At 49.0% G+C, this 22,249-nt stretch overlaps 5 protein-coding genes across 5 annotated transcripts; 1 reads left to right on the top strand and 4 right to left on the bottom strand.

Moving 5' to 3' along the window:
* Positions 1 to 259: 259 nt before the first annotated feature.
* On the bottom strand, positions 260 to 1,691 carry F5891DRAFT_539551 (uncharacterized protein). Its single transcript, XM_041372175.1, has 4 exons — positions 1,474 to 1,691; positions 1,227 to 1,241; positions 869 to 1,119; positions 260 to 811 (listed from the first exon to the last, which is right to left on the bottom strand). The coding sequence occupies exons 1-4, from the start codon at positions 1,607 to 1,609 to the stop codon at positions 473 to 475; spliced, it is 741 nt and encodes a 246-aa protein (XP_041222781.1). The 5' UTR covers positions 1,610 to 1,691; the 3' UTR covers positions 260 to 472.
* A 3,806-nt stretch (positions 1,692 to 5,497) lies between these two features.
* On the bottom strand, positions 5,498 to 7,610 carry F5891DRAFT_539520 (uncharacterized protein). Its single transcript, XM_041372174.1, has 15 exons — positions 7,226 to 7,610; positions 7,153 to 7,162; positions 7,079 to 7,098; positions 6,997 to 7,029; positions 6,837 to 6,933; positions 6,756 to 6,784; positions 6,670 to 6,700; positions 6,577 to 6,609; positions 6,448 to 6,524; positions 6,333 to 6,387; positions 6,177 to 6,275; positions 6,014 to 6,124; positions 5,909 to 5,955; positions 5,835 to 5,854; positions 5,498 to 5,775 (listed from the first exon to the last, which is right to left on the bottom strand). The coding sequence occupies exons 1-15, from the start codon at positions 7,283 to 7,285 to the stop codon at positions 5,637 to 5,639; spliced, it is 861 nt and encodes a 286-aa protein (XP_041222780.1). The 5' UTR covers positions 7,286 to 7,610; the 3' UTR covers positions 5,498 to 5,636.
* An 8,482-nt stretch (positions 7,611 to 16,092) lies between these two features.
* F5891DRAFT_539354 (uncharacterized protein) lies at positions 16,093 to 16,936 on the bottom strand. The gene is made up of 3 exons (XM_041372173.1): positions 16,639 to 16,936; positions 16,322 to 16,585; positions 16,093 to 16,270 (listed from the first exon to the last, which is right to left on the bottom strand). The coding sequence occupies exons 1-2, from the start codon at positions 16,816 to 16,818 to the stop codon at positions 16,385 to 16,387; spliced, it is 381 nt and encodes a 126-aa protein (XP_041222779.1). The 5' UTR covers positions 16,819 to 16,936; the 3' UTR covers positions 16,093 to 16,270; positions 16,322 to 16,384.
* Positions 16,937 to 17,074: 138 nt separating this feature from the next.
* F5891DRAFT_1174754 (uncharacterized protein) lies at positions 17,075 to 19,138 on the bottom strand (the record flags this gene model as incomplete). Its single annotated transcript, XM_041365683.1, has 14 exons — positions 17,075 to 17,110; positions 17,151 to 17,283; positions 17,343 to 17,368; positions 17,426 to 17,472; positions 17,531 to 17,641; positions 17,702 to 17,800; positions 17,862 to 17,916; positions 17,980 to 18,056; positions 18,108 to 18,140; positions 18,201 to 18,231; positions 18,284 to 18,312; positions 18,365 to 18,557; positions 18,858 to 18,880; positions 19,057 to 19,138. The coding sequence occupies 14 exons, from the start codon at positions 19,136 to 19,138 to the stop codon at positions 17,075 to 17,077; spliced, it is 975 nt and encodes a 324-aa protein (XP_041222778.1).
* Positions 19,139 to 20,868: 1,730 nt separating this feature from the next.
* On the top strand, positions 20,869 to 22,129 carry F5891DRAFT_1049654 (apolipo protein O-domain-containing protein). The gene is made up of 5 exons (XM_041362423.1): positions 20,869 to 20,946; positions 20,999 to 21,088; positions 21,141 to 21,312; positions 21,369 to 21,893; positions 21,946 to 22,129. Exons 2-4 carry the CDS (start codon positions 21,011 to 21,013, stop codon positions 21,875 to 21,877), a joined length of 759 nt encoding a protein of 252 aa, XP_041222777.1. The 5' UTR covers positions 20,869 to 20,946; positions 20,999 to 21,010; the 3' UTR covers positions 21,878 to 21,893; positions 21,946 to 22,129.
* Positions 22,130 to 22,249: the final 120 nt, after the last annotated feature.

Below are 22,249 nucleotides of genomic sequence, written 5' to 3'. Positions count from 1 at the left end.
AGTGAGCCAGTTCATTCCCAAAAATGAAATGACATCATTCAATTTATCGGACAGACACGAGGCGCAGATCATTTCAATTGACATTGACATCCCATCAACATCATCGCACCCTATCCTCGAGGCCAAAGCATGTAAGTACATCGATAAGATAAACAGTGCAGTCACCAAGAAAGGGGATTGATGAACTATCCCGTTCTCGACTACACCATTTGATTACTGCAAGCACAAGACGGCGACCATCCCAGAAAGCATCAACGCGCCAATTTGATCAACACAGCTATATTAGGCACGAACAGACCGATCAACGCCTACGTAAGTGATGGTGTGTCTGCCCTTCGACAGAATGCATGGCGATGAGGTGGCAGGTAAAAGTACATAACATCTATACATGTCGATGTAGCATGCTGTATTAAATAAGAGCGCTAGAAACAATAAGTATACATACATAGCCCAGAACCACCGTAGGTGCCTGTCATGGCTGGTCACCGCTTGGGCTCATGTCTCGGAGAGGGACATCGACGACCCCAAGCTCAATGACAGGTGGTCCATCCGCCTCCCGTGTGTGACATTGTGTGGGCATTGCAATGAGGACAGCTACGCTTACGGAATAAGGTGCCGATGTTGACGGAGATGAAGATACAGGCGTAGAAGGAACAATCGGAGATGACGTCGCCGGTGCTGGTGAAAATGGTGTACGGTAAGATCGTAGGAAGCGCATCGTGCGAGACGACGCGTCAGATCGGGTTTGCGGTGACTGTGGCCTCGAGGACCGTGGACTTGGAGAAGACTTAATATGAGCGGCGTAGACAGGCTGTGACATGAAGTTAGCGACAGCACTTGCGGGACGTTCTGCACGAGAGAAGCGTACCATTATGTCATCCCAAGCACATTTGATATCAGCTGGCCCCTCCTCATCACCACTGCGGAGCCATGCTTCCCACAACTTCGGCTTCTTTCCAACATCTCTTCGTCTACGACTCCCCCTGGGATCATACGATTGGTGAGGGAGCCATGTCCCTGCTCGAATAGCTTCTTCTACAATGCGTTGGTGACGTCGTCGAAGTATCAGGCTGCGAATAACAATGGCGGATGAGACAGCAAGCAGAAGGACGAGTGTAGCTATTAACGCCGTATATGACATAGATGTAGAAGCCATAGGATTTTGAGTGGAGGTAGACATTGCGAATCGTCAATGGTAGTGAAAGCAAGAAACGAGAGACACGAACCAAGAAAGGTGTAGACTGTGAAAGGCGAATTGATCATTTTGGTATTATGGGGATGTAATATGATTTCATGCACAGGTAACCGAACCGGTTCGGGCAGTTGAATAACACAAGCGAAGAAATCCCGGAACCACAGGAACGAGTTAGTGTACCACAAACACACGAGTAGAAAGTTGAAGGTAGAGGAGTGAGGGAAACATCGGAAAAGCAGTGTGAGAGCCATGTCACCATAACAATCAATTAGACTCACGATACAAGGCAGCACTCGAAGTTAAGCTGGGTTCGGCACTAGTAGTACTGTTCGTACTACTACCATTGATTGCACCAGTAGGAGTACCAGGAAAAGAAGATGTAAATAATGGTGAAAAAGTACTAGTGCTTGACATTTTGCGTGCTGAGCTGGCAGACCTTCTGGGAAGTTCAAGTAAGCGGGACCAAATCGTCGGAGCCTATTAATGTATAAGGTCTTGAGAACACAAGGGGGAAAAATCGAGACAGTCAGAGAGACGTGCGCGTGGGGTTTCGGTCGCCGTCCACAACGACGAGCTGGTCACACTGAATCCTGATCGACGATATCATTCCTCAGTGAACGATATTCACGGAATTTTGCGAAATGAATTCGCACACTGAAGTTCCACTGGATGCGGCCACGGTCAAAATTTGATCATACGCATTTCCAACTTCTTATTGATCACTGCGCACTCCAAAGTGGCCCGGTCCAGCCTGAGGGAAATCCATTATCCTTTGCAACCAGGTCCATGCCACGCATCAATTATGCATGATGCCTATCATTACTCTCCGGCTGACACCGAACAGCGTGGATTCAGGTTCCAGACTATTGACTTAATGAGCCCGCGGCGGCCCTGACAATGAGGTTGATTCTCTTGGTCAGGGTTTGTGAACCAGTAACAGCACCGACATGGTACTGCCGCCACCACGAAGTAAGTAAGTAGCCACGCGTTTCCGTGCTAATTAGAGTAAATCCGCTGTCTCGGTAAATTACTTGGAGGTAGCGGAGGCATATTCTACTTCCGTTCATTTGAACTGTGACACGACGACCGAGCGGTAGCAACTTTTTCGCAAGACTCATCTTGGAGGTGTATTGCGCGATTCCGTGTAAGTAATTTTTTTACTTCGGGTATTGCCTGTGACTGAAAATTTTGTTTTCTGCTGTCATCAATACACCGAACGATGAGATGCTTTACAGATGCGGTGGCACGCAAAAAACGCTGTGCGCTTATTTCCAATCCATGTCTACACACGACAACTTCAGCAGCACGAGCCCTTGAATCCAGTACTGTCCATTCAGAGCAGGTACCCGTATGTGGACGTGCTAATTAGGAGAACACCCGTGTCTTTTCCTCTTCTCCGTTCCTGCGAATGCTCCGAGACACGTACGCTTTGATACATACCCAAGTGCTGGGCCCTGGTTCGGTTCGTTCTCGGCCCCCTCACTTTCAGTGTCCGGCATTCACTTCAATTTGACTCGCGGTGACCTCGCCTCTTAATGCGTATACCCATTCATGTTCTTCCAACCCGTGTGGATTTCGATTTGAATTTCGTCGGCTTTTGAAAGGCGAGTTTAGGCTGCTATTGTTTGGAAAATGAGATACGGGAGCTCGTCGATAATCCATATACACGTCGAAGCTACGCAACACTATCGAAAGAGGTGCCACGAAAACTGGGTGAGATGCGCAGCCTTCTCTGCAATGGAAGTTCCACGTCACTGTTGACATCGCCCTCTGCATATATGTCTCACTATCGTCGGAGAAGCTGGGTTCGATGACCTTCTGCCAGACAATGTGAGGCTGAATCTATTTTAACTTCAGTGTCATCACTCTCTGCTCATTCTTCCAGGGGTACGTTGATGCACCAAGGTTTTAAACAGTCTTTATTCACTGATCGTCGTTCACCACAGAATATCACGAAGCTATTCGACGCAGCTGTGCGTTAACTAGTCCTTGTTCCTTCGCGCGATTTTGACTATCTACACTCTAGTTCATGCTACACGGCAATGACCTCCGAAAATCGAAGGTGCTCGTCGACTCATCGGTGCAAGGCTGGTCCTCGTAGTGCTTAATTATGCGCTGTAGGCTGTGCCACGCATGTGATAAGTTATCGGTCGTACGATATGATACGATATGACAATTGATGCCCACTTCTAAGAAGCAGCAGTTTATGTAATAACATAGTTGTGCATACCGTGTACTTTGCCACGATGCTCACTTCCTCCGCCTACCCCCGCTGGGCAGTCCCATATTGCAATTGCAACATGGAGTTGCCAGCGAGGATAATGAAGCTTGATAGAGCCGGGCTTGCGCTGAAATAGCAGACTTAGATCCTTCAAGTCTCGAGATCTCACCCTTCGGCACAGGCCTCATTACGGCCTGCTTATCTCCTATAAGCCGTGGCGCATAGTAAGTTCGTGGTTATACTTTGACAATCTGATACGATATTCACCCTCGGCGAACCTTGAAAATTTTGGGGTAATGCCGTTCAGAAGGGCTCAGCGCTCAGCAGTATTTGCGCATACTGTTGCCTATGCTGTGCCAGTGCGCTGGGTGCCAGTAACGATGGTGAAGCCTGATAGGACCGTCGTTGCGTTTGCTTGCAGCGATGCCGAAAACAAATGCACGGCCGGTCCTCCCGAGCACCGGCGAGGATCACGGGGCCCGGCGAGGCCGTGCTTTGACAGGAATGGACAGACTTCCGTGATCAAGACCTCTTGGAACCAGGCAAAGACCGGCCGCTGTAGGCCTGGTGGCTTGTGGCACACAGCAAACTATGAGCCATAGGCAGGTCTGGTGGCAAGTGAGGTATTGAGGGGTGAGTGGGTTTACAACTTATTTTTAGTGAGCTGTTCGCGACCTTATATACCTTATCGCACGTGTGGGTGAGTTGTTTTCTATTCATGGCTGGCTGCAAAATGCACTTCGGGGTGAGACACTTTTCTGATGATGATCAAGAGCGATGGCTTACAGTGGCAGCCCAAGGCTTCATGCCGACAATGGAGCATCCTTGTACGATTTCGTGATTTTTTTGAAGAAAAATTCTCTTATTGTCACTGTAGGCTGGCCTAATGTCGACAGGACTTCAAGCTTCAAGTATTACGCGATGTCAAATATGATCGAGTTAAATGTATAAATAAGTGTCCATTGGCTTGTACCTCCGCTGGGGGAGTGTACGAAGCAGTGAGAGTTGGTCTGACAACCATCTGGGATGATTTCGTGATACACGTCTGGCCAGAAACCGCACAAGGTCTTCACGTGATTTTGGCCAGGTGTAGCATTGTATATGCCCCCTATGTATGCGACGGAAACCTTGTCCCTGGATAAAGCCACGGCGAGAATTTACTGTCTTAGAGATGTGAAAATAAATAATCTTCGCTTGTCTGTTATTTTACCGATCCGATTTAAGTTGTTCAGGCACTAGTTGATGGGAGGGAGAGAGACTTCAAGCTTCAAGGTTCTCCCAATGGAATTGACTCCACGAGGGAAAACCAGTTAAGCGATGTTGGAGTGACAGAACAAGCAAGTATCGACTGTTTTCGTATTGCCCGCACCACCACTTAGTGCCCGGTTTAATCTAACGATATAGGTATGCCCGCGGCGAAGATTTTACTAGTGGTTATCCTCAGATGATCAATGAATCCTTGATGTATCCAGTGGATTTAATAAACATGTCGAAGTCGTGGCAGAACTTGAATACTCCATCATCACAAACATATGAAATCGTAGCGTTTTTAAATGGGAAGGTGAGCTGAACAGCCGTTCCTATTAATTCGGAATTACAAAGGTGGTCAATTTACAAGTGTCGAGTGCAAGCTCATACGTGCAGGGGTAGACCGAGCACTTTCTTTCGCGAGATCATCAAGTACGATTGGCGGCTCATAATATTTCCTGGAGCTGTGCTGGGAGAGCGAGCGTAGTTGATAAAAAAATTGTTTGCAATTTCGTACGTACCATTGACTAAAAGAAGGGAGACGTAGTCAAATGCCACTGCAGGGAAGAAATTGAGGTGATTGACATGAGAAATTGCAGTGCAACATCGTGTGTGTCAGTATATCCCCATCCCTGCCATCATTGCTTACAGTATCCAAATGACCACGAGATCGACGTAATATCGAAGGAAGAGTGCGTGCTGGAATTCTGGGTGGCAGTTCAGACTGAGGGTTGAAACAAACTCCCGATAGAGTCTATGAAGGACACTGTCACTGCGTACTACCATACCCTTCAGATTTCGATTTATCTCCTTGCGTCGGATCCTTTGTTCCTGACAAAACTCATTCTAAAAATTGAAGGACGTCCAAAACGCGACCACAGCACCCGGACCAGTCATCTCGTAGTCTAAGAGAGTCCAAAAGAGTCTGAACCACACTTCACCAACACGCCGAACAAGCTGCAGGATAAGACGTTACACCGTAGGGTCTGCAGGTAAGCTGTCGGACATGGAAATACATTCAAGGGCATCAGATTCGTGCGCGTGCCAGTTGTTACGCCAGAGATCGAGGTGCATGCGCGTGGCGAGGATCGCGAGGATAAGGGCCTGGAAACTATAGGTTTTGGGAGGTGTTGTATGTAGGAATTCTCAACGGAAGTGGGAAGTGCATACCGTTCGAAGAAGTTTATGGACTGGTGTGCGGAACATCAACAACTCAATCACATTGAAGGGTAGTGTCTACTTACAATATAGGAAGACAGAACTGGAGTGAGGACGTTCACGGCTGAGAGGACTTTCGGAACAATAATCAGCATCGATAAGCGCGGAGAAATATTTAAACTTTGACTCACACAAACTGCATGCATAGTAAAACATGTTATGCTTCACCAGGATGGAATGCAGGCGGCCCTTTCCTATCTGCCAGCTCTGTATGATGGGTATGAGTGTGAGAAAGACCAATACTGGGGAGTGCGTTGGTCAGCACGTGTATGTAACGTATGTTCAGCGACATACCCACTGCAAGCACAAATAAGAGAAGGAATGATACGAAGAAATAGACACTGCTCGAGCTCCGGTAGCAGCCTACAGTACCTGGGATCGTGCTAGTTATGACTGTGAAAGTGGAGTCAATATATGCGAACATTAGTGGAGGAAGGTGAAAGTACAAACCATCAGAGGTGGCAACAGCGGTAAACCAAATGCCGATGAATGATACAATGATAGCCTGAGTGATTCGTAAACGTTGCAACCACGAGAGTGGAGATCAAGGTGGCATGGAACTCACAAAAAGGGTGGACAGCATGGCTACGAGTACAATTCGATTTTTGTTCCAAAGCGCGTATGTTCTGAGTATAAAAAAGCCTGCATGTGTCAGATCAGGAGTACGTGTATGTCGTAGGGAAAGGGTAGATACATTCAGAGCAAGTGAGTGATATCACTCCCAAACCTATAAGAGGAAAGATCAGCCCTCGGCCAGGAAGTGCAGTCACATATACCGTGCACGCACACGAGTAAATATTGATTAACATCCGGCATTTCTGGCAAATTCATGCAGTAAGCGTTATTCATCGGTGGGTACTAAGTCTCACATACATTTGGGTTCTCGTTCGGGGTGAAAATCACTGAAACACAACATGTCAGTTTATCTATGCCCACTGCTTGGAATGAACGCACTGTATAGGTCCGTGGCGATGAAGAAGAAGGGGATATATCGTGCAACGATATAAAGGGCTTTCAGCTTAGTCCAGCGTGACTGAAGCAGGAATGTCCACTTTGAACAGCATGTTATTAGTATCCAAAGCGAGACATATAGTGGAACAAGTGCATGACTTACCTCTTCGTGAAGTGAACTAATGTAATCATAGGTCTGTATAAACAGGTTTAACGGCAAACGGGAATAGATTGGGGCAGCCTACCCAAAATGTAGCCAGCGTCACTGAGATATTGAGTTAGAACGAGGAGAGAGAGAAGCAGTTCAGACCGCACGCACCACATGTACACTGGTGGTCGCGCATGATGAGTATCTGTTAATATCTTGCCCTCGTATTAGGGAAGCGACGTACCGCTAGGTAATGCAGATTCCAGGCCGTTGCGACTTGGGCATCGTCAGCCGAAGAATCCATCTGCTTTCGTTCGAGTGGCAAAGAAACAGGTTTCGCGCGCACATCATACAGGGCTTTTCTTATCTCTTATGAATGAGCTAGAAACCCGTCGAGATGGGGGTGTAAATATTGGCGACACTAGTATGATGCTTAGCTGGATGATCATGTGGAACGTGTCACTGATTGGTTGATTTACATAACATCAGCCGTGCAGGACGGAGGTTGATGAGAATCATGGTAGTTGGGCTAGACTGATCAAGAGCATAGTCATGGGTACTTACTCGATTTGCAGCACCGCCCAGCTCTATATAATTAGATTTGATCGACGCATTGTAGTTGACTCGCATGTGCTCAATATTGTGTCGGTCCTTAATTCTTGCTTTGAAGGCTTAGAGTTTGAAACACCATCAGTCATGGAAACACACAGTGGGCCACCCTTACTACGGAGACGGGAAATCAACCCAGTCGCTAGACCTAGGTCACCATCATGGGCAGTATATGCATGAAGACGGGCAACAAATGTCAACGCCACTGATGAAACCTGCTGTACACGACTACTCATTAAAATCAAAGTCTCAGCGAACAACGAAGACCTGACCTGCTACAGCCTCCGACTGCTCTGACAACGTTGCGCTTTGCTCGGCTAATCCCAACCCAAACACCGCGGAACCTCCTCTTCGCTCTCACCCTCTGCCTATTAGTCCCTATTCCAACGCCTTTCCCTTGAACAGTTGCCACTCATCAACAACGCGGCTGATCATGGGACTAAAGAGCCCATGAAAGAAAGTTGGGGATCATGACTTGCGCCAGAGAGCTCACGACCGCTGAGAAATGCACGACCAGTTAGCTATTGAAAGCAGCTGCGATAGGTGCACCGGTGAGCGACGGGATAAGCTGTTGAGGTTGCATGATAGTTCTGGTCAAAGGGGCATGACGAAAAAAAAGAACAAAGGAACTCACTCGAGGATCTGGTTGTCTTTTCAGAAGGTGGATATCATTGGGTTATGAGCGTCAATGCGATGGAGAGAAAGGTGGAAACTCCAATCTACGTTGGGTCGAGTTAGGACAGTTAAATTTTCAACCAGTCTGATTGGCCCCCATCTGCAACTCGAATTTAGTCCAAATCGATTTTGAGGTCTGGAATAGGTCTACCACGTTGGTTACAAACCTAAACACCCTCGGATTACGGTGGAGCTAAAAATTTGTTTTCTACATGGAACTCCCGAAGTTGAACTCGGGGACTGGCCGCGCGCTTCTCCTATCATAGCACCGCTATGATGATCATGATATATGAAAGCAGACCAAAGGAAGCACAACACGTTTTCGTATGAAGCAGATTGATATAGAAATCTGTAAGGGGACAGATGTGATTGGGAAGAGCAAGTCGAGGCTTCGGAGTTTCAACATGCTATCTTTCAAAACCACCTCAATGAAGTCGCGTCATATGTATGTTCCATGGCATTGTCCACTATGAGACTCCCTTCCGATAACTCTAAAACTTTACGGTATCGACCGATATGCGTGTTCCTTGTTATCAGTTCGATTTGGAAGATAAGTGTACGGGAAGGAACGAAAAATTCATGGCGCAGCAGAAGGTCAGCTTTCGTTGCGAGACGCAACCCTTGACAGGCAGGCAATGCCATCGTAACTCATGCATTTAGTTCAAGAGATATATATACTGTGTGCACATGCATACGTCAGTATCTGGGTCTTGGTGTGTTGTGTTAAAGTCGCACCTCAGAAACTGCGCATGTTGCCAGAAAACAAGACTGAGGTATTTAATCTGCAGGACCAGTTGTGAAGAATACGAGGATAAGGCGTCAAAGACGCACCTGTATACGATTTGACTGCGTCACACAAAGCGAACTTACTTACAACTTAGGTGACGTCCGTGAGCCAAAATCATGTCTTCATTGGCCCCTATGAAACAAGAGAAATCAGCTATGAGGTACAAACGATCCAAGGACACACAGCCTAACATACTACATCAAAAAAACGGCTTAGTCACTTACCAAGTGGCACCCCGAAAAAGACCCCCGAACACCTCTCGAGCTCAACGCGCCCAACGGCGCCAGCGTCGCCCAACGGCGCCCCCTCAGATCATCTACTCATCCAGAAAACTCATAAAACCCTCCAAAAACATCAATTCATTAAGTTTTTCTTTAACTCATTCACACTAATATGCCTCCAGGTAAAACCAACACGACAGCCGGCACTGGCCCACCCAAAACGCACTCGCCGACCCCCACCAATGCCCCTAATACCCGTCGTACCACTCGTAACCCTATCACCACTGACGATATCTTAGCCCTGCCCAACGATGTAATGGATACAACCGACGCGGAGAAGTTTCTAACCTCCAAACTGCTCTGTCTCGAAAATCAACCTTTCACTGCGGCCCACCTGTCCTCCATCTTATTTCACATCACGCAGATGTCTTCTGCCACTCCGACTCCCGTCATCGCTGCCATCAGGGCAGTGGCTTTCCTACTCCGGAAACAGATCGTCTGTGAAATCGCCGAAGCTGCAGCAAACACCCTCGCCACCTCCCTTACTGACACCATTTCATCCCGTCTAGTAGATCATGCCATTGCAGCCTTGGCACCTCAGATAGCCAGCATCCATGTTGCCTCAGAGGCACTCTCCAAGATGGCTCAACAAGCCGATACGGCCCTGACCACAACACTGGATAAAGCTGAACGTCTCCATCGACTCGCCGCCAATGAACGTACCGAACAAGAAGGAGGGATATCTGTAGCTGCTGAGCGCATTGAGGAAGTAGCGGATGCATTATACGCCACTGTCTCTGACTGCCAGAACGCAGTCAAACTCCTCGCTCCCTCCCTAGAATCCACTCAAGAACGACTGAATCTCCTCTCCAAACAAATGTTGGCCAGCCCACCCCCTACCCACTCTGCTCCCCCGCTATCCTACAGCGCAGCAGCGGCTACTCACCTCCCTTCGAAGGTCGACCACGCAATTGGACGTGCAGCCATCAGGGCCTGCCAAATCATCTTAGACCCCAAGCTGGGCACCTCGCTGTTCCCTCCAGGGACGTCAAACAAAGACATCGCCGCCCGTCTGAAAGAAGCCATTGGCAACATACGCGATGATAACACCCCCCCAGGATATGTTAGAGCTGTGTCGGTACTCCGCAACGGCGGAGTCGCAGCTGAACTGAACACTGAGGAACTAGCAACATGGCTTCGCAGCCCTACAGGCCGCGCCCTCCTGGAAGGCCAATTTGAATCCACAGTATCGTTCCGCTCACGCACCTTCGCCATCGTCTTAGAGTACTTACCGATTCGTTTGCAGCTTGACGACGCCGAATTCCTCAGACATGTTGAAACAGAGAACTCACTCCCCACAGACTCCCTAACTTCCATCCGTTGGATCAAACCTCCAGCTCGTCGATCCTCGGAACAACGAAAAGCCTTTGCCCTCCTTCAAGTCGCGGATGCGTATACGGCGAACGGCCTCCTCCGAGATGGCCTTTGCATCGAACAAGAACGTATTGTTGTCCGCAAAGACAAGAAGGAACCTATCCGCTGCGCCAAGTGCCAAACCTATGGGCATATTGCCCGTAACTGCTCTGCTCCAGCTGATATATGCGGTACCTGCGCAGGCCGACATCCCTCCTCCCAATGCAACGCCTATCGCACCACCCGCTGCGCTAACTGTCGCATTGACAGTCACACCAGCTGGAGCAGGAAGTGCCCGGAATTCATTCGCAGATGCGAACTCCTGAACGACAGATTCCCAGAGAACCGGATGCCATATTTCCCCACTGAAGCTGCCTGGACTCATGCCATCTCACCTTTGCGCCCTCAAACCACCACTACCACTCAATCTCCCGCTCAAACCCCTGCTCCAATGCAACCCCCATCAACACAGAACACCCGCACCCTCCGCCAAGCTACCATCTCATTCCCGCCCGCTAAAACACTCCCCACTGCTGAGAATGTCATGGCGGATCTTTACCCCCCAACTGACTTCGACACCCCCACCACCTCTTCTCCCTCAGACGCCACGACCTTCTTCACCCCTCAACCCTCCCCATCCTCATCTCGTCAATCTGAAAGTTCCACCCCCTCCTCATCGTCCTCTTATGTCTGACGACGCCCTTGGAAACACCGTCCGACTTAGAATCTGGCAACAAAATCTCAACACCTCTCTCATTGCGCAACTGTCCTTACTCAACTCCCCTACCATCGTCGATTGGGATATTTTGGTAATCCAGGAGCCTCATATTAACTTCCTCCGCAACACCAGTGCCAACCACCACTGGCACGTTCTCTATCCCTCTCAACATCTCACGCACCCCCAACAACGAACAAGAGCCGTCATCCTGATCAGCACCAAACTAGACACGAACAGTTGGACGCAGTTGACCCTCCCATCCTCAGACGTTGTCGCCATCCAACTGTCTGGTGCATTTGGCCGATGTACCCTATTTAATATATATAATGACGGTAATCACGCTAACACGCTAACCACTCTCGACAACTTTCTAGAACTTAATAACACCTCTATTCGCTCCTCAGCCACAGACCATGTCCTCTGGATGGGCGACTTCAATCGCCACCACCCCCTATGGGAGGATATACGGAACCGCCACTTATTTAACTACGCTGCTGCTAACCCCCTTATAGACCTTATCGCTGAACATAGCATGGTGCAACTACTCCCCTGCGGCATCCCCACCCTGCAAGCCTCTAGCACGGGCAACTGGACCCGCCCAGACAATGTCTTCGGAACCGAACACCTTCTGGATGCCGTTGTCTCATGTGATACGGCACCCGACCTACGTGGCCCCAAAACTGACCATCTTCCCATCTTACTGACCCTGGATCTCGTTGTCCCACAGACCACACCCGAACTACGCCGTAATTGGCGAGAAGTCGACTGGGATGCCTTCAAAACGCATCTCCAGACCGCCATAACCATCAAACCAGCCATCCCTCTCGCCTCCGACGACGAGTTCCAACAAGCGGCCAGGCACCTCACCAATGCGATCACATCTGCCATGGACGCATGCGTCCCGTTCTCAAAGCCATGCCCCCATTCCAAGAGATGGTGGACTAAACGTCTCACTGACCTTCGGCAACGCATCAGAGACCTCGACAAGCTAGCTTACCAGATGCGCGCAGTCCCAACCCATGCAGTCCATACTGACTTGAAGCAGACTAAGCAGCTCTATGCTGACGAGATCACGGCAACCAAGAAGCAACATTGGGTAGAATGGCTGGAAGACATTGAAGGTAACGACTTATGGACAGCCAACAGATACATCTCCTCCGCGCCCTCGGACGGAGGAAAAACACGAGTCCCTACCCTACGCACCACCAGACCAGATGGCACAGTGGCCGAAGCGGCCACCAATAGCGCAAAAAGCGCAATCCTAGCTACGTCCTTCTTCCCGCCCCCTCCTGCTAACGACCTTCTTCCCCAGGACACCATCTATCCAGACCCTGTAGCACGCATGCCCACCATCACGACGGATCAAATCAAACGCGCCATCGTCAAACTCAGTGGGTATAAGGCGCCTGGCCCTGACGGGGTCTGTAATATCGCCTTTAAAGAATGCTCTGAAATCCTAGTCCCGTATCTCCTCCACCTGTTCTCGGCCGCATTCTCTCACCAAATGTTCTATCAACCCTGGCGGGAATTCACCACTATCGTCTTGCGGAAACCAGGCAAACCCAACTACGGCATTCCCAAAGCATATCGACCCATTGCATTGCTCAACACCACTGGTAAACTCTTGACAGCGGTAGTAGCAGACCAGCTGACCTACGTGCTCGAACACCACCATCTCCTCCCTAACACGCACTTTGGTGGACGCCCGGGACGGTCCACCACAGACTCGCTCCATCTCCTGGAGGAGACTGTCAAAAATGTGTGGCGCTCGCACAAAGTAGCCTCTGTACTCTTCCTCGACATAGAAGGCGCGTTCCCGAACGCGGTGACCACCCGGTTGATCCATAACATGCGGATGAGATGCATACCTCGTGAGATAGTCCAATTCACTGAACGGTTACTAACGCATCGACAAACTCAGCTCAAATTCGATGGATTCACCTCGGACTGGTTCCCAGTCACTAATGGAATCGGTCAGGGTGACCCATTGTCTATGATCCTCTACATCATATACAGCTCCGGCCTTGTGGACGTCGCGACACCTCGAGGCAATCGTCGAGCACTGAAGGAACTCACACTGGCCTTCGTTGACGATACGGCCTTCATCGCAATAGGTAACACATTCACGGAGACCCACGCTATCCTAGCGGATATGTTAGAACGCCCAGGGGGAGGCTATGATTGGTCCAGAGCTCATAATTCTTGTTTTGAAACTAACAAATTCGCGCTAATGGATTTTTCTATGAACAGACTCAAACCTCGCCCTAATATGCACATCCAAGGGGCCGTTATTCGTCCAGTTCAGACCCACAGATTCCTGGGTGTCATCCTCGACCAGGAACTTCGCTGGAAGGCACAAGTCGACAACGCAATAGCGCGTGGCCTATCTTATGTTATGCAACTACGTCGCCTATCTGCATCGGCCAAAGGCTTACCCATGCGCCTTATGCGTCAACTGTACCTAGCAGTGGCGGTCCCTAAGATGTTATATGCTGCTGACCTTTGGTTTTCCCCAGTATTCCACACAGGTTCTAATACCCTGCAACGCGGTTCCATTGGTGTTGCAAAGCGCCTAACGTCAATTCAGCGCCTGGCAGCCATAGCCATAACCGGAGCTTTGAGGACCACTGCCACAGACACACTTGAAGCTCACGCACATCTCCTCCCCACCACCCTCCTCCTCCAAAACGCATGCTTCCGCTCCATCGTTCGTCTCACGGCTCACCCAAGCTCTCACCCTCTCTTCATCCCAATACGCAAGGCTGCAGGCCGCTATGTAGCATCACATCGCACATCCCTCCACCGCCTCACCCGCCGTTTCGGTCTACACCCTGACACCGTCGAAACATTAATCCCAGCTCGTCGCCCACCATCCACGAGGAACACATGGACCTCTCACATCGCTGCAACCAAAGACGACGCCATCAAGGAATGTGAACAACTTACTGACCTCATCCAGATATACAGCGACGGTTCTGGATTCAAAGGGAGAATTGGGGCGGCAGCAATACTGTTCAGAGTGGGCCAACAACCAAGGACATTGCGGTTTCACTTAGGGTCAGAGGAGGAGCACACAGTATTTGAGGCGGAAGAAGTGGGACTAACACTGGCGGCGCACCTCATAGCCACCGAACCGAACCTTATCTTCCCTACCTCCATCCTCGTCGATAACCAAGCGACAATCCTTGCAGGTGAGAGTTTCTATTCACGCCCCGGCTCCTATCTGGCGGATCACTTTCGCAGAATAATGCAGCGCACAGCGCGAGAACACGATGGATTCAACGTGACCCTTTGTTGGGTACCAGGGCACTCCAACATGCACGGCAACGAAGAGGCAGACAAGCATGCTAAAGCAGCATCAGAAGGACACCACAACGACAGCCCTACGCATCTCCTACCCCGTTACCTCCGCCATCGCACCCTCCCCCTAAGCATCTCCGCCTTGATCGAATCTCAAGTGAAATCCACCGCAGAGAGATGGAAACATCTCTGGAGCACCTCCCCTCGCTTTCGCCATATAAACCGCATAGACCCCCATATCCTTCGTAAATCATTCGTCAAACTGTCTGCCACCTTCTCGAAACGCCTCACCAGCCTCTACCTCTTCCTACGCACAGGACATGCACCGCTCAACAAACACCTGCATCGCATTCAGAAATCAGCCAGCCCATCCTGCCCTCACTGCCCCAACACCGATGAAACGGTCCACCATTATCTCCTCGCATGCCCACACTACCGCAAAGAACGTCACCTTCTCACCGCAGCCCTAGGCCGTGACGCCTCGTCCATCCAGTTCCTCCTATCCACGCCCGAAGCCACCCCTCACCTAGTTACGTATATCAATGCTACTGGTCGAATGAAAGCAGTACTAGGTGTAGTACCTTTGCCCAACGTCCCGACAGATTAATCACTCGTTCTCCTTAGCTATAGTAATCTTCACATCAAGCATACCATCACCGCCATCACTCTCCCCCCTCATCACCACACCTTCCTCAACCACTCGCCCACATGGAGTCTTATGTATCACCCTCTACTCTTGGATCGCACCTCACGGAACTCAAGACATGAGGCCCTCTGCTCAAACCAGGGCCCAAACACTTAGTTATTCCATACATCCAACCAGACTCCTGTACCAATCCGCGCAAGCGGACGAGTATGTGTTTTATATTGCACATCTGCCAGCCTACATACAGCATATATGTACAACATTATCATCTCATCATCACAGGGCGGCGCGCCTAAAACGGCCGGCGGGAACGGCGGACTGGTGGGGGTACGCCTCACACCAGGGCATCCGCGCGCCCAGAGATGCGATAGGGGACACTGGGGGTCCCCTCGACTAGCTAGTATTGTCCTCCTTAGAGTACTTCTCTCCATAGGACATTAAATCTGAATTAAAAAAAAAAAAAAAAAAACATACTACATCGGGACTGAGGTAAGCATGCAAGCTTGACCCTCACTATTGCATCAACGGATAACTGTCCGGGACTGGCAATATTTGAGTACATTCAGATTTAGACTTCCGCGTTCCAGCGTCGCTGGCAGTCAAGGGTCATTCTGCGCATCTCTCGTCAAGCTCTCTGGGCCGCTAGCGCAGACCGCGACTCTCCCACCCAATCTCAGTAATATCTGACTTTTAGCACACCGCATGGTGATCGATTGTTCCCTTTCAGATGATAGCGGAAGACTGATGAAGTCCTTGAGAAGATTCTGACGTGAGAGTGAGACGACGGAGTTGGGGATATCGATATGACCGCTTCTCGATCGCAAAGATACGTTACGAAAATAGGAATGTGCAGGTCATCGTGCTATTAGACGCTGCCGTAGCAATATCCATCAGCATCAGAGTACACCATTCTATCTGACCTATGTAAATAGATCAGGATGATGTAACGCACATGGTCAAAATTGAAATACCGAAAGATCTGATGAGTACCAAATGAATTTGATTCTCTGAGTTCGTTACCCCCTGACTGCAGTCTAGCTTGACACACGTGTCCAGTCCCATCGCTTTGTGCAGCGAGAAGGAACCTGGGTGAGGATAGGCACAAGTAGGAAGGTGGCGCCGAGGAAAAAGTCGTGGGATTCAAACACTTTGTCTTTGTTGCAGAAGAAAATGCGCAGTCCGACATGCTGGCCAGCAAGCCAGTCATCGTCACTGTGACAATTATGAACGCGGATCTATGAAAGATGAGGTCAAACAGTTTATCGAATAACACTCAATTATCTCGTACCAAAGTCATGTGAGCGTCTTGTGTAGTAAGTTGGCGTCCTTGATTCGATAGCAGAATAGACGCAATAAAACATCTGCGGCATAAAATGCAAGGGGAAGGAATATCCATGGCGATGCATACAACGTGTGGTAGCATATAGCGACAAAGAATGCCACGTATGTCAGTATTCACACATCCCATGTCATAATTGCTTGCAGTGTCTAAATGACCACGAGTCTTGCCCTTGTCGACGTGATATTGAAGAAAACTCTTGGTGGCAGTTCAGACTGAGAGCTGAAACAGACTCCCGATACAGTCTATGAAGGATTAGAAAGTGACGGCGCGGCGCTGCCAGTACCATCATGCCATTCAGATTTTGGTTGATCTCCTTGCGTCGAATGCTTTATCCTGACAAAAATCATTCCAAAAAGTTATGGTCGCAACCAAGTCAACCAAATCAGTCATCTTGCAGTCCAAAAAGGCAAACTTCACTCTACCAACAATATTGTGTCAAACACGATAAGACGTTATACCATACAGTCTGTAGGTGACATGTTGGACATGGGAATATATAAGAGGACATTAGAGTCGTGCACGTGCTGGTCGCTATGCCAAAGTTTGAGATGCATGCGCGTGGCTAGGATCGCAAGGACAAGGACTTGCAAACTATAAGGGTTTCAGGGTATTGTCAGCGCGAATTCTCGACGGAGGTTGGAAGTGCATACTGTTCGAGGACGGAGTAATATGCGGACTGGGTGTGGGGATATCAACGATTCAATCATACTGAAGGGTATGGGGGTTTACTCACAACATAGGAAAATAGCACTGGTATGAGGACGTTCACGGCCGAGAGAACTTTCGGAACAATAATCATCACTGATAAGCACGGAAATATGTTTAAACCCTGACTCACATAGACTACATGCATAGTAGAACATATTATGCTTCACCAGGATGGCACGCAGAGGGCTCCTGGCTGTCCGCCAGCTCTGTATGACACGTATGAGCGTGAGGAAGGCCAATCCTGGGGAGAGCGTGGTCAGCGCGTGTCTGTAATGTATGTTTCTGGTTCGCGGCGACATACCCAGTGCGAACATAAACAAGAGAAGAAACGGCATGAAGAAATAGATGCTGCGCGAGCTTCGGTAGCAGCCTACAATGCCTGGGATCGTGCTAGTCGTGACTGTGAAAGTGGAGTGAATACGTACGAATGGTAGTGGGGAAGGTGAGGTGAGATTACAAACCATCAGAGGTAGCAATACTCGTAAACCAAATACCGATGAATAATATGATGGTAGACTGATTGATTCATAAACGTTTCAACCACGAGAGTGGGTGTGGTCAGGGTGGCATGAAACTCACAAACAGGGCGAACATCATCGTTACAAGTAAATTTCGATTTTTGTTCCAAAGCGCATATGTTCTGAGCACAAAAAAGCCTGAATAAATTAGATAATAGTACGTATATGTGGGAGGGGAAGGAAAGATACATTCAGAGCAAGTGAGCGATATCACTCCCAGACCTATAAGAGGAAAGATCAGCCCTCGGCCAGGAAGTGCAGTCACATATAGCGTGCACGCACATGAGTAAATATCGATTAACATCCGGCATTTCTGGCAAATTCATGCAGTAAGCGTTATTCATCGGTGGGCAAGTCTCACATACATCTGGGTTCTCGTTCGGGGTGAAGATCACTGAAATACAACATGTCAGTTTATCTATGCTCACTGCTTGGAATGAACGCACTATATAGGTCCGTGGCGATGAAGAAGAAGGGGATATATCGTGCAACGATATAAAGGGCTTTCAGCTTAGTCCAGCGTGACTGAAGCAGGAATGTCCACTTTGAACAGCATGTTATTAGTATCCAAAGCGGGGCGTGTAGTGGAACAAGCGCACGACTTACCTCTTCGTGAAGCAAACTAATGTAGTCATAGGTCTGGATAGACAGGTTTAATGGCAAACGGGAATAGATTGGGACAAGCCTACCCAGAATGTAGCCAGCGTCACTGAGATGTTGAGTCAGAACAAGAGGAGGGAGAAGCAGTTCAGACAGCACGCACGGCATGTACACTGGTGGTCGTGCATGATGAGTATCTGTTAATATCTTGCCCTCGTATTACGACGTACTGCTAAGTAACGCAAATTCCAGGCCGCTGCGACTTGGACATCCTCAGCTGAAAGTTCCATGGAGGGTGCTTTCGTTCGAGTGGCAAAGAAACACGTTTCGGGCGCGCACCATACAGCTTTTCTTATCTGAGCCTGAGAACATAGCCATGAGTACTCAATTTAGACCTATAGCCCTATATGATTAGATTTGATCGACACAAAGTTGATTTGGACGCTCGCATGTGCCCATTGTGTCGGTCCTTAATTCCTGTTTTTGAAGTTCGAAACACCATTAGTTTGGAAAACACAGCCCCCTTAGAGGGACTCACGTTTATACAGGCTGTGATCAACCCGGCCGTTTCCGGCGTACGCTTCTTCGCAGGCGAGAATACGGCTTTGATACGTGATCATGACATGAAAGCAGCCTGAAAGAGGCTAAGTTAACAGTCGAAGGCTTACATAACATCCGTCTATATAGCAAAACTACCTCAATGAAGTCGCGCCATATGTCCCTTGGCATCTACTATGAGACTTCCCCAGGATTCTGACAACTCGAAAGCTTTGTGGTACTGAACCATATGCATATCCCTCATGATCGGTTCGATTAGGTGGATGGAGTCTTCAGAAGAGATGGGTGAATGAAAAGGACTGAAAATTTCAAGATACGCCAGAAGGTCAGCCCTGGCTGCAAGACGCGACCCTTGACAGAGGTAATGTCATCGTAACTCATGCGTTTAGGTCACGAGATATACCGTTTGTGCACGCATATGTCAGTTGGATGATGTTCAGTATCTGGGTATTGTCGCACTTGATCTTGAGAGGTCTAGCACGATATCGACGAAGAAACTGCACATGTGGCCAGAAAAAAAGACTGGGGCGACCTGGAGGGACAGCTGTGAAGAACTGTGAAGTACGAGGATGATTGGAGACACACCTGTATACGACTTTAAAGCAGCGACATTTGACTGCGTCGCACAAAACGAACTCAACTGCAACTCTCACCACGCGTGTTTTGGCTTCCTGTACAATAAGTAATCGTTCGATGGAGAGCTGAATTCATCCCGCATCCATTAGGTGACATCCGCGAGCCAAAATCGTGTCTTCACCGGGCCCTGCGAAACAAGAGATATCAGCTATGATGTGCAAAAGCAAAGGAAGAGAGAATTTCTACAAACAACGGAAACTGTTCAAGACACGGTGCCTATGAGCTGTCCTGGGTAACAGTATATACAAGATCAGGAGAACAGCTGGTGTTAGGGTTCGAATGGCCGATAAAATCTGTTTTGAGGTGTTGATCTTCTAGATTGTGATGGCGTCCACGCTGATTTGATATGTAACAAACCCTCCACTCAACTCCCACTCTTTGGCGTCTTCTTCCCTCTCCTACTCATCCCTCCTCTCTTGCCATACCCCCCCCCCCTCCCCTCTACTTCCTCTATTATCCCTTTGATGTCTTCCTCATCATTTCTCTATATTCTCTTCTTGAATGCATCGGATTCTCTAAAAAAATGTAATCAATGCAATGATTCCTCTCTCCGTACCCATGATTTCGCTGGATGTGAGGTGACGAGATACTTCGCGCAAATGAATACATTGGCGGGTAAATAGAGGGCTTGCATAGTATATACTCTCGTGTTTGACGTGGTTCTCCGCATGAGCAACTGGTGGTTTCGGTGGGCACGAATTATGCATAGTATTCTCCGAAGAAACCGCGGCCGTAAACTTCCCGGGGATGACAAAACGGTCTCGAGATTTCAGTGTAGGAGGAAGCCTGGAAAAAGATACAAGGCCACACAGACTATTTATGACGACGTACTAGATCGGGACCGAGGTAGGGATGGTGAGGCGAATGAAGTGGTGAAGGCGGGCTTGTCCCTCACCGTTGCATGAACGGAGAGGTAAATAGGACCGAGACTCATGAGAGTGGCATTTGAGTCCGTAATTTCAGGCGAGTCTCAAACAAAGGTGTCAAGGAGTTGACGGTGACAGCCGGTTTTCGACTTCATTTATTTCCTACAGACGACTATCAGCGTATGAATCCTTGAGAAACATAACCCATGCTTACCTGCAGCAACTCGTGATAGGCTTCGGGACAGTCGAGCAGTATTTTGACTCTGCACAAAATGTGTTTCCCACGCCCCCTTCACCTCTCGCCACTGCCGTCCGCGTGAACATCCATTCGGTATTTGACATATACTGTTTCCTGACCAAACGTAAAGGTTTGTTTTTAAATGAGACGTCAAACACACTCACATTCAATGTACTCTCTAGGAAATTACTGCAATGACTGCAGAGGCGGGCGTAGTTGCAAATGCAGCTGAAGGTTCGGGATCTTGGACCTCGAGCTCTGGCCAGACGAAGGTATCTACTTCTCCTACAGCACGTCATTATCTGAATCAGTAACATCATATAGCTCTCCATATACCCTACACCCATACCCGAACTCATTCTACTCGACACCCCGTCAGCATTAGAGAAGCAGATCGGAATGGTGCGGCGGGAGATCACGGGTTATTATACCGGTGTCCACTCCAAAGCGCAAGGTATCATAGACCGGTGGATCTCTGTTGAAGAGAAGGTGGAGAGTGAGTCATCGTTTTAACGACTACTACCCCCTCATCGACCGTTGACCCGTGAACAGCTCGCATAAAATCCTTCCGCGATCCTACAGAGCCCTTAAATCCCGGACTGCTCTATACCGGAATTTCTGCCCTAACGACGTCGGTCCTCACTCGCTCGCGCGGACTCCCTACACGTATCCTTCTCCCTCCTACAGCCCTATTCGGTGCATTCGCATATTTCCTTCCCGGTACCGCTTCTCGGGTCGGTGCGTATGGCAGGGAGCTCGAGGATCGGTATGTTCCTCGCGTTGGAGAAATTAGAAGAACCTCTGTTGCACACAGCGGCATAGCCTGGGAGCGCGCGAAAGAAAGTGCTGGTGTTGGACGAGACTCGGTTAATAAAGGTGTGAAGAGTATTGTGGAGAGCATTGAACAAGGGACGGGGCTTAACCTAAAAGCTATGGGATGGGGACAGGAAGTGAAGAAGGAGGCGCAGAGTGTTGCTGATGTGATTCAAAAAGATACCAAAGAGGTCATGGAAAGCAAGAGCCCGAGTAGCGACTCAGAAGACTCCAAGCGATTGGTATAGAGTGCGGGTGTCGTATGTACGGACTCTTATTCATATAGTGATTTCTCACAGCCCCAATCATACTACAGCACTTAGAGACCATAACGTTCTGTGACCCTGGGGTATCATATGTGATGCTCCCATCTTCAAAAAGTGTTATGAGATAACCAACGGGACCAAGTATGAGAAGTCTATTACGGCCGCGGCGGTACCAGATGACAAACATGCCGCAAGCCACCACCGTCCTTGACTCCCCTTGGGTACACTCCTCATATGGCGAAGTCCAAGGCTGTGACTCTTGCGTATAAGTTCCAGTTGGAGTGACCAAAAACACGCACTCGACGATTAGTAAAGCACGTTCTTGTCAGGTCAAACTGTCATTTTGAAACAGTC

The sequence above is a fragment of the Suillus fuscotomentosus genome (genome assembly GCF_016647785.1).
Source record: "Suillus fuscotomentosus strain FC203 chromosome Unknown F5891scaffold_48, whole genome shotgun sequence".
NCBI classification, from domain to species: domain Eukaryota; kingdom Fungi; phylum Basidiomycota; class Agaricomycetes; order Boletales; family Suillaceae; genus Suillus; species Suillus fuscotomentosus.
This window is presented reverse-complemented; position numbering and strand designations above follow the sequence as displayed.